The sequence below is a fragment of the Sinocyclocheilus grahami genome, unplaced genomic scaffold, assembly GCF_001515645.1.
Source record: "Sinocyclocheilus grahami isolate Dianchi unplaced genomic scaffold, SAMN03320097.WGS_v1.1 scaffold1957.1, whole genome shotgun sequence".
Lineage (NCBI taxonomy): Eukaryota > Metazoa > Chordata > Actinopteri > Cypriniformes > Cyprinidae > Sinocyclocheilus > Sinocyclocheilus grahami.
The window spans coordinates 72,511-84,676 of record NW_015507136.1 but is presented as its reverse complement, the minus strand read 5'-3'; the positions used below and the strand labels follow the sequence as shown (position 1 = coordinate 84,676).

The 12,166-nt window shown below is 33.0% G+C and overlaps 1 protein-coding gene across 1 annotated transcript; it reads right to left on the bottom strand.

Moving 5' to 3' along the window:
- Positions 1-2,531: 2,531 nt before the first annotated feature.
- LOC107573480 (tricarboxylate transport protein, mitochondrial-like) lies at positions 2,532-11,196 on the bottom strand. The gene is made up of 4 exons (XM_016259912.1): positions 10,904-11,196; positions 5,443-5,550; positions 4,839-4,938; positions 2,532-2,857 (listed from the first exon to the last, which is right to left on the bottom strand). The coding sequence occupies exons 1-4, from the start codon at positions 11,013-11,015 to the stop codon at positions 2,734-2,736; spliced, it is 444 nt and encodes a 147-aa protein (XP_016115398.1). The 5' UTR covers positions 11,016-11,196; the 3' UTR covers positions 2,532-2,733.
- Between the last annotated feature and the right edge of the window lie 970 nt (positions 11,197-12,166).

Below are 12,166 nucleotides of genomic sequence, written 5' to 3'. Positions count from 1 at the left end.
ATCTATCATCTATCTATCCATCCATCCATCTATCTATCATCCATCTATCATCTATCTATCCATCCATCCATCATCCATCAATCCATCCATCCATCGATCTATCTATCCATCCAGCCATCATCTATCTATCAATCCATCCATCCATCCATCCATCAATCCATCGATCTATCATCCATCATCTATCCATCCATCCATCCATCCGTCCGTCCGTCTATCTATCTCTCTGTCTATCTATCAATCCATCCATCATCTATCCATCCATCCATCCATCCGTCCGTCCGTCTATCTATCTCTCTGTCTATCTATCAATCCATCCATCATCTATCCATCCATCCATCCATCCGTCCGTCCGTCTATCTATCTCTCTGTCTATCTATCAATCCATCCATCATCTATCCATCCATCCATCCATCCGTCCGTCCGTCTATCTATCTCTCTGTCTATCTATCAATCCATCCATCATCTATCCATCCATCCATCTATCATCTATCTATCCATTCATCCATCATCTATCTATCCATCCATCATCTATCTATCCATCCATCATCTATCCATCCAGCCATCTATCTATCCATCCATCCATCCATCGATCTATTTATCCATCCATCCATCCATCCATCCATCCATCTATTCAGATAAATAAAACAGACACGTTTGTCCAGTCAGCATAATTTATTCTGAATTAGAACATGAACTGAAGGCACATTATTTTTCATTAGCATGAGAATTAATGCATATTTTAGGTCACACGTTTGGAATGCATTCTGATTACTTTCACAGAAACACATCAATAAAATCCTATGTTTATAAAATCCAACTGCTGTTTCCTGGCCCAACATGGGTCAGCTATGCCTTACTGTTCACAAAGTCAAATAAACACTAGATCAAGGTTTGGCTGCAAGATGGTATCGTTTAGATATATGGCATTACAGTATATCTAAAACATGTCTTAATAAAGAGTCAAGAACCACAGGCACAAATTATATTTTTGACAGTCAAACCTCTTCAAGACTGTTACTCTCACACATAATGTGTGGTGAAGGCAAAACACACGTAAACTCTAAAAAGCTTGCATACTACAAGTTAAGCCACTCTAGTTCTCTGGTCTGCTGTGAAAAACAAGAGTTTTGAATTACATTTGAAAACAATGCTGGAAAGTGAACCTTTGCTTTATACGATATCTGTTACATGGCGGTCTGCAGTATAATTTTAGATGTCCTGTCACCTTGATCTCATATATATATTGAATATCCTGAATATTTCACCTCTGTTGTCAGTCTTTACAGATTTGTGAGAACGTCTTGAGGTAGGAGAGCAGAAGGTGAAGAGGAACAGAAAAACAAGCACGCTGAATCGTCTTTAAGGCATGGACTGATCAGCTTTTAAGAGGCTCTGGCTAGATCCGTTGACCTTCTTCACATCATTTACAACATTCAACTCATGTTAAAGAAGTAAACATTGTATTTGAGTGATCTGGCTCTTTGGTGACGCTCGCTTGGGTGAAACAACACTGTGCAGTTTTTAAATGCACAGCATGTCGTGTGGTGTTGATTTCAGAGATTGAGGCATACAGTTATTGTTTATGTCACTGTTCTTGTGCTATACTGTTACAGCAGGGTGTAATTATATGCAAATGACTTAATGTAAACAAGTAGAATTAAAAACAAAAATAGATCATATGGTGTATTTTAATATAGGCACTTAAAATAATCTCTAACCCTGGATTACTACCAAATGTGAAAGTGCATGTATCATATGTACCACTAGTACTTATCAAAAGTTATTAGGATTTGAAAATGTTTTTAAAGAAATCGCTTCTGCTCATCAAGGCTGCATTTGATCAAAAATACAGTAATATTGTGAAATATTACAATATGAAGTAACGATATTTGAATATATTGTAAAATGTAATTTATTTCTGCTGAATTTTCAGCATCATTCCTCCAGTCTTCAGTGTCACATGATCATTCAGAAATTATTCTAATATGCTGATTTGCTGCTTAAATTAATATTAATATTATTTAACAATATTACTGTTTTTACTGTATTTTTAAGTATATAAATGCAGCCTTGGTGAGCAGAAAAGTCTTCATTAAAACATGTAAAAATCTTAATATTTCCAATCTTTTGACAATTACTTTATAGATAGGGTATAAAACACATTTATATCTTATAATTAAAAGCTTTGGTGATTTAGGTTAATATTCATAGGTTAATATCTTAGGCTCCAGGCTAAGATTTTTCTAAAACACATTCTTTTTCTTAAGTTTTACAGTGTTCAAATTAGGCCCTCAGCACTTAGTATATAATCACATGTTAGGAAAACAAAATTAAAATGCATACAATTGAAAAGTATAATATTTGCTGGTAAATTGCACTTTAGAAAATAATATTGTTAAAACTAGAATTCAATTTTCTATGATACCTAATGTTTAAAAAAATAAAATAACATTTGAGTGAGTCTCCCTAAAGATGTAATTTTCCATAAAAAAAAAGATTTAAATTGGTCTTTGGGGTAAAAACTAGTTTTCAAGTATTTGGTGTCTTTCTCACATTAGTTGGGGAAATCTCTCTCTCTCTCTCTCTCTCTCTGTGTTGATTAAATGAGGATAATTAAGTACATTCCAGTGACTTTCTGTGTCATCTGCTGTTGGCAGATATTTTGCCTGCGGAGTAAATGCTGTAATATGCTGTCATGAAGGCCAGACTCCGCCCATCAGCATCACGCTTCCATTAATCTGTCTTCCACACCTTGTTGAGAACTTTAACCACTTCCTCGTAGATTATGAACACTATAGCCACGTCCATACACACCCGACCTAACCTGGGCACGGTGCCTTTGTAGAATCTACAGGAGAGAGAGAAATACATTTAAGTGAATACATAAGGGTGAATCACACAAAACCTTTCATTATGCATTACAGTAATGAGAATTTGGTTAGAGTATGTGCTTAACTGTCACGAAAGCAGTGTCAAAAATGTGTATGTCTTTATGAAAAATAGAATTTCGTAATTTGTTCTTTTGATTTGGGGGTAAATTGTGAGTCCAGATGTTTTCACGAACAGTTAATTTTTTTTACAAACTAATCAAGTTGAGGTTGAAGTTCTAAAATGAGTAAAACTGAAATAAAGAAAATTAAAGCTAGAAAAAAAATTATATATATATGCGTGTATATAAACTAATACAAATTATAAAAGCACACACAATTACTAAAATGTTAACTAAAATAAAATGTGAATGAAAATTGTCATGAAAATAATAAAAAATGTAAAGGTCTTAGAAAAACTGTTTTTATGAAAAATATAACATCTTATTTTAATGACAAACATTTCATTTGAATTTTAGTTTAAATTTGAGAAATATTGTTATGTGCTTTTGTCATTTTTATTACATGCTTGCTTATGTAGCTGGTCCTTATTTAAAATTAAAACTATTATTGATTGTTTTCTGTAATTGAAACATTACATACAAGTATAAAACTTAAAATAAAATAAAATGAGAATTTTGTCATTTAAACTAATGGCAAAAATTCATAATGGTCTTGGAAATAGGGTTTTTATATATATATATATAAAATATTTTAGATTTTGGGGTAAATTATGACCGCAGATGTTTTCATGAGATTGAGCCATGTAGTTACTAAAACAAACTACAATTCAAAAGAAAACTGAAAATATTAAAATGAATCTGAAATAATAATAAATAATATAATAAGATTAAAATAACATTGCTTCATGCCAACATCATTTTAAAAACTGTGCGCTTAACAAAATAATTTTGTAAAACATTTCTGGGTGGTTTCATAATAAAAACTATATTAGTAAATATATACTATAATAACTATTATGAGAAAGTCAAAATAAAACGTACAAAGCAACCAAAAGTGTATCTAAAAGTAAATCTAAAATGTTAAACTAGAAAAGGTTTTAAATCAGTTTCCATTTTAATTAAAGTTTTAGTAAATATGTTGTTTTTATCATTTTTTGTAGTTTTTTTAAATTCTATATAGCTTTATTAATGACTATTTCAGTTTTAGTGAGTTTAACATTAAGTTAAAGTAAATTAAACAGAGAAATGTTGCTTTTTGCAACTAGCTGATATATATACTGTATATATATTTTTTCTATCTGTCTGTCTGTCTGTCTGTCTGTCTATCCGTCTGTCCGTCTGTCCGTCTATCTGTCTATCTGTCTGTCTGTCTATCCATCTATCCGTCTGTCTGTCTGTCTATCCATCTATCCATCCTCCATCCATCCATCTAATTTTTATTAATATTTTAATTCTTTGAATTAATTTTAGTTTAGTTTAAGTTACTTTAGTACATCAATGTAAACTGAAACTAAATGAAAATTAGAAAAATAGGTGAAAAAATTTTTTTTTTTTCTATATTTTTTTGTTAAAGTTTATTTTACCTCAAGTAACAATTTTTTTTGTATGTTTTTACCATTTCTTATCTGTAGTATACTTATATCAACACACACACACACACACACACATATATATATATATATATATATATATATATACATATACATTTATCTATTTCTTTATTTTTTCCAGAGACTGAGCTGAATTACATTTTACATATGTCAGGTTCCAATATTTTTAATTAATAGATATAATCGGCCTATTAGTTTACAGATTTCTCCACTAAAATCCTTGACTGACTGATATGTCATGAAGGCTAGTGATTTATAGATTATACGCTAAAAAAACAGCAGAGCAAAACTAGAGACCGAGGGCATGTGTGCCAGAATAAGCTGCACTGAGCACCAGACTCCACACTGACAGCCAAAGGTTGTGCGTGGCTTATCCCAGCGGGTCAGGAAATGCTCACCTCACCGCGGCTTTGGGAATTGAGCCATAGACCAGAGAGCTCAGACCGCGGTACAGACCCTTCACGCCATGATCATGCACCGTCTGCTTCACACAGTCAACTGACGAGACAGTACAGAAGAATTACATCAGTATTAATACTCCAAAACAGAGCTATTCGCATTCTAATCTGAGCCTGAGGCATTTAACATTCATTTCCTTTTCAGATTGTTCTGATATCTTGCAGCTGAGTAAATCATTCATGGTTCAAGTGAACATAACCAGACTGTTGAAACGTGACACTGCTGGTTGCAAGCGTGCGATTGGCTAACAAACAAACAAACTGGGTTGAACAATCCGTGCTGATAAACTTGTTGTGAAAAGGGGCCACAAAGTCCAGCGGCTGATAAACCCGAACCCTAGAGCTTGTGCATCAGTTACTGTACTTTGAACCTTCAACCCGGAGTGGACTCTGTCTCTCTGCCAGTGAACCATGTGTTTTTACACACAATGATTAAATGAAAGTGTTTAGAAAGCTCTTGGGACATGGCATATGCAATAATAATGCAATCAATTGTTGAGTGCTTACTTAAGATAATAACGAAGTAATTTGAGCAAATACACACCGATGCCTTTGTAGCGAGGCGGGTTTGCCTTCTCATCTAACTGTATCTGAGTTTTCACATACTCTGTAGGAAATGTGATGCAGATTTCAATGCCTCCAGCAATCCCACCTGCAAAACACAGTGAATTTATTAATTGTGATATTAATGATATAAGCCACAAATCAGGATTATAAAAAAATAAAAAAAGAAAACCTTTTTTGTTTCTTAACCGTTAACTGAATCAAATCAAATCAAATATAAAAACACAAACTTATTTTAATTCAGTTTAACTTGATAAAACTAAAATAAAAAATAATAAAAACTATATAGGCGCTAAAAAAATAACTAAAACTTTAACACAAATTACAATAAAATATAGAGATAAAAAGCAATTCAAACTATTAAAAAAACTAGAATAGTATCTCACTGACACTAAAATAACACTTCTGTTAAATAAATATAACAGAAGCAAAATGTTATCATATTTAAAGAAATTTTTGTTAAAAATAACACTTTGCAAAAGAACAAAAGAAAACAAATTCTATTTATATATCAGAACTATTGTCAGAATGATAAGGTGTTTGGGATAGTTTTTAGCGCATTGCTAAATGTCTTTAAAAAAAACTTTTGAATGGTATTGTATTATGAGTTTTCCCAGCAATGATCACTGTTATGAGTTATGAATGTCTCATGAAAATCACATTGATCTGTCGCCACCTTAACTGTGTGTTAAGCACATCTGTAGCTCAACAGGCGTCAGTAAAGGGGGCGTGTCTTTCTGTGATTGGCTCAGAGGATCCGCCCCCCTGCTCTGAGATGGGTGTGACTGTGAAACAAACGTCCTGCTCTTTAATCAGATCTCAACTTTGTTGACACATTTACAATTCTTCTACTGTGTGCCATGTGTGCAGAGAAGCTTCAGGTGATCAATCAAATTAATCCGATTCAACAAGCAGACATTATTATAAGCTGTATACAATCCAGAAGAAAATATTGCTCTGAGGTTGCTCTTTCATAGCTAATGAAGCAATTTTTCATTTAATTATCAACTTTGTCGGAGGTGTTTCTACTCAAATAAACACAAATGAGTCAATAGTTGTCATATAGTAAGAGTACAGAGCCATAACCCCCTGCTCTGAGATGGGTGTGACTGTGAAACAAACGTCCTGCTCTTTAATCAGATCTCAACTTTGTTGACACATTTACAATTCTTCTACTGTGTGCCATGTGTGCAGAGAAGCTTCAGGTGATCAATCAAATTAATCCGATTCAACAAGCAGACATTATTATAAGCTGTATACAATCCAGAAGAAAATATTGCTCTGAGGTTGCTCTTTCATAGCTAATGAAGCAATTTTTCATTTAATTATCAACTTTGTCGGAGGTGTTTCTACTCAAATAAACACAAATGAGTCAATAGTTGTCATATAGTAAGAGTACAGAGCCATAAAATGATTGTACATGTCAGAGAAATGTTTACTGAGATCTCTTGACATTTGATCTGAGCACAGTTGGTGCATACACTACAATTCCTCTGAATTGTTCCTGTTAATGGTCTCCTCTTCAGTTTAATGATGTTCTGTCATCATTGATGATTCCTGGAACAATCCTGCGTACTCTCAGGAAACTTGGGGGTTTGTGTTAAAGGGGTCATATAATGCTATTTAAATTTTTCCTTTCTCTTTGGAGTGTTACAAGCTCTTGGTGCATAAAGAAGATCTGTAAAGTTGCAAAGACTAAAGTCTCCAATCCAAAGAGATATTCTTTATAAAAGTTAAGAGTCAACCACGCCTACCTAAACCGCTTCGTTCTAACACGCCCCCACATATCTTCGTCACTGTGTGGGAAGATTTGCATAACGCCGCCCAAATGTTCACGCAAAGAAAGAAGGCGTAACTTTTATTCTCGCTGTAGTATTGTTGTTGCTGCCGCCATGTTAAACACATTTCATTACACCAAATACACAAAATAATGTTATTTTTAGCAGCATCATATGACCCCTTTAATATATACAAATATTTTTCTTTATAAAATCATTATACCTGTTTAACAGGTTTTAACATAACTGACGAACATTAATGTGTCTTATAACAGGTGTTAACCTGTTCGACCTGCTAGTCTCCCTGAGCCACAAAAACTGTCCCGAGGGAGAGTAGAGGAGCTAAAACCATCCCGAAATCATCATGTATGTCCACATATGAATAATGTGTACATAAATCAAATATTTTCAAATATAAATAAATAAATATTATTAGATTTAAAAACAAATATAAATATTAGATATAAAAAGTTTGGGTCTGTACATTTTTTAAATGTTTTTAAAACATTTATGCTCACTACGGCCTGGTGTCTCTTCTAATGTATTTTAAAATGTAATGTCACATGCCACATGATCCTTTAGAAATCATACTAATATGCTGATTTGCTGCTCAAGAAATGTTTATTATTATTATTATTATTATCAATGTTAAAAATGTGTTTTGCTGCTTCTTATTTTTGTGGAAACTGTGATACATTTTTGTCCAGGATTATTTGATGAACAGAAAGTGCAACAGAACAGCATTTATCTGAAGTAGATCAATTACTTTACTGTCACTTTTCGATCAATTTAATGCAATCTTGCTGAATAAAACTATTAATTTCTTTCAAACATCAAACAATAGTTTTAAAGGAAGTTTGGGCCGCTAATACAAGTTCCCTTCAGTAAAATAAAACTACCTTATGTATTCAGTACTATGGCAAATGTCAAATCCATTTCGCTCCTTATACAGCTGGCAAATAACACTTTATAAACTTTATTAAAAAAAAAAAACATTAGAACCTTTAAGTAAAGGAGGAATGTTTGGTCAGAATAAAGCAGCAGTCAGAATGACACACCTATTCCTGCTTTACGTCTTTAAAGTCAAACAAAGTGAGTCTATATGATGCAATCGCTGGCCTTGTGTGAGTGTTTGCGTGAGTAGTGACAGGCGTGACATCTGCTTAGCCATCCCTTCATGCTTGAGTACCAGTATGACTGGCCTTTTGCAATCAAAACGTTAGCCAAAAGGAAAGTTTTTTCAGAGATGGAGCAAGCATTTACATTATAATGAATGCTTCTGTCAAAAGCGCCGGTGCAATTTGGAATACATCGCACCATTGAAGACCAGGATCATGTCCTCTGAACATAATTAGGGTCAAATACATAAATGTGAACATCTATGAAATGCACCGTAATCCAGTGCGCACGTTCTAGATGTTAACCACATATTTCAACACTCACAAACCGTCTGCATTCCATGTTACTGTGTTAATGTGTCCATGCCACAGGCTCTGTCATCATGTCGTCATGCATCCAGCACATTATCCCTCCACTGAGCAATTACTGAGACTAGAATGAGCTTCATGCAGCACATAATTAGATATGAATGGAACTACTATGAGTTTTGCATGAACTGTCAGTGCTGTTAATCTCAGACACGTGCCCTGGCAAGACATTAACCACACTAACTAGGGACACTTCAGGGAAGGGTGGAAAATAGACAGCTTATAACTACACTTTTAAGATGACAAAGTTATCCATAGATGCCGAGGAGAGAATGAAATAAAGAAAAAGAACGTTAATGCATTACTAATGGAATGTTATCATAATTTGGAACCTGCGGTCATAAAAGGATGAAATACAAATAAGAATCAAATGAGATACAAAGTGAAAATATAATAAAAAAAGTTATGAATGAATAATCTTATTTGATCAATTTAAAACTTATTGGCTCAAAATAATAATGATTAGCAATTAAGAATGATTTAATTAGCATTCCTTTTGAATTTTTCCAACTGTTCATGAAATATTAAACGTAAATCAAAGGCACCTTATGGATAACAGCGATGAAGAAATACTTTAACAATAAAGGAAAGCGAAGAACATGTCTGGGTCATATTTCACTCCAAAAATAAAAAGAAACAAATATGAAATGATCATTTGCATACAAAAGTAAGTCTTTTTTTTTTTGCATTGTTACATTATTTTGATACCAATGAAGCACATTCTTCCCCCTCGTCACCTCAACGCAAAATAAAATCACATATTAAAATTTTAAAGTATTTATATATCATTATTTGATATTTGCTGATCAAAAAAATAAAATAATAATATTAAAGTATTACGTTTTTTTTTTAAATGCTGTAATACACTAATGAGAATTATCCTTGAGAATAACGAGAAGTAAAAAAAAATAAATGTAATCCAAAGTAAAATGTTACAATACATTACACAAACGTGCAAAAAATATAATGAACATAATAATAAAAAGTCATGAAAGAAAAAAAAAATCCTAAAAACAGATTTCGGAAAAAAAAATTTTTTTTATTTCGAGTCCACTTTAGACATTCTATTAACAGTAAGTAACTTTGCAACTACATGTCAACTAGCAGTTAGTAGAGTATTAGTAGACTGTCTGCTTAATATCTTCTAACACTTTCTCTGTCAACATTCTACTAACCCTAAACGCTGATCAAAAAAATAAAATAATAATATTAAAGTATTACGTTTTTTTTTTAAATGCTGTAATACACTAATGAGAATTATCCTTGAGAATAACGAGAAGTAAAAAAAAATAAATGTAATCCAAAGTAAAATGTTACAATACATTACACAAACGTGCAAAAAATATAATGAACATAATAATAAAAAGTCATGAAAGAAAAAAAAAATCCTAAAAACAGATGTCATTAAATAACAGAAATTTTTTTATATTATTTAAAAAAAATTTTTTATTTCGAGTCCACTTTAGACATTCTATTAACAGAAAGTAACTTTGCAACTACATGTCAACTAGCAGTTAGTAGAGTATTAGTAGACTGTCTGCTTAATATCTTCTAACACTTTCTCTGTCAACATTCTACTAACCCTAAACCTACCCGAACAGTCTACTCTGAGAGTTAGTAGACATGTAGTTGCAAATGAATGAGAATTAGTTGACATGTAGTTGACATGTAGTTACAAAGTTACTTCTAGTTAGTAGAATGTCTAAAGTGGACTATCGAAATAAAGTGTAACCAAATTTTTTTTTAAATAAATTAATAAAATGTTTTTTTTTTTAGCGTTGAGAATTAAGATGTAAAATGTGCTTAACTGTCATTAAAATAATTAAAATTAATGAATTATTTTTTGGGGGTGGGGGGGCGTTTTCCTGACACTTCTGATTGACACATTCTAGTTTTGTTACAAGCAAGTCTCGACTGCTACATTATAACACAGAAATGCTAGACTGTATCAAAGCTCTTCTGTTACTCTGCATCAGCTCCACACAGCATGCCACACACACTGAATACTCGCCTGTGCAGTGATGCTGACTACAGCCCTGTAGGGATCAAGTGAGCAGAGGACTGTAAACACTAAACAGTGTGGATGACAGTGCAAAAACCGCGCGGCACAGCTGACCTGGAGTCAGTCACGGCATTAATATTCTTACGTGGTTCATAAGCACAAAAAGACACTTACCAGCTAAAATGGCCTTTCCAGGGTGTGTGAGTTTGGCTTGTCCGGCGGGCGCAGCGGCTGATAAACAGTGCGGTCTGTGGAAAGGACTCACAAATTTCGGGTTCACTGACATTTTTCTTGTTTTAAAGCGGGGTTTGGAGACACACGCGCCTCCCGCACAGCAGAAACAGTATTTGTAGAGTAAACCGCGCTCAGAAGTGAAGTGGCGAGCTCTGTGTGATCTTTAGACAGCCTGAAGTGTCCTGCTCTCTGTCAATAGGACTCGTGCAGACTCTGTGTGAGGGTGTGTTTTTATCAGAGCGCCATATTTCTGACAAACACAACAGTCCTGTTAAGGTGGAACGGAACGGATGCGTTTCTTGAAGGTTCACTGGCATTCAGATGTGAAACGCACACGTTACAACATCATATCAGGAAAATCAGCTCAATACACCTTTACTGAAGTTGTTTCTGGAGACCTTGTAAACGAAACTACTATGCATTTTATTAGGGAAAGATTTGGGTTCATCTTAAACTTCAGGCGCTTTTAATTCACATCGATTTATTAAAAAATAAATGTGACTTTTTGTCACATCAAAACTTTTTTACAGTGTCTTCATCATTTATTGCTCAGACGTAACTTATTTTAATATTAAACTTGTTTTATTTCAGCTAGTTTCTTATTTCTCATTTTCATTTAGTTTGTCTTGATGTACTAAAATAACTTAAAAACAACATGTATTGTATGGAGGACGAAACCTGCAAAAACAATAAATAAATAAATACACAAATAAATAAATAAATGTGTGCATAAATACACGAATTCTTGTTTAAATACATAAATAAATAATTATACATGTGGTGAAAGTAGGCGAATTAGCATGTTGTGCAGAGGAAAAATAAATGCGGAGCTACATTCAGAAATAAATGTGTGCATAAATGAAAATAAATAGGATGCATTTAGCATTTCCTTAAACATTTTCCATTTGCCCACCAATTTATTTTATTTATTTGCCTACTTTAGTCACATGTTTAATTATTTCTATATGTATTTAAACAAGAATTTGTGTATTTATACACACATTTATTTATTTATTTGCATATTTATTTATTTATTTGTGTATTTATTTATTTATTGTTTTTGCAGGTTTCGTTCTCCATAGGTTTGGTCCTCCATAGTGTAATAGTATGGAGGGCGAAACCTGCAAAAACAATAAATAAATAAATACACAAATAAATAAATAAATATGCAAATAAATAAATAAATGTGTGGGCAAATGGAAA

Excerpts from the sequence above, each read along its gene's own strand:
- LOC107573480 (XM_016259912.1), bottom strand. The coding sequence starts at position 11,015 with ATGTCAGTGAACCCGAAATTTGTGAGTCCTTTCCACAGACCGCACTGT. Across the intron at positions 5,551-10,903 it reads TGGAAAGGCCATTTTAGCTG|GTGGGATTGCTGGAGGCATT; the intron begins GTAAGTGTCTTT and ends TGTGTTTTGCAG. Across the intron at positions 4,939-5,442 it reads GCCTCGCTACAAAGGCATCG|TTGACTGTGTGAAGCAGACG; the intron begins GTGTGTATTTGC and ends CTGTCTCGTCAG.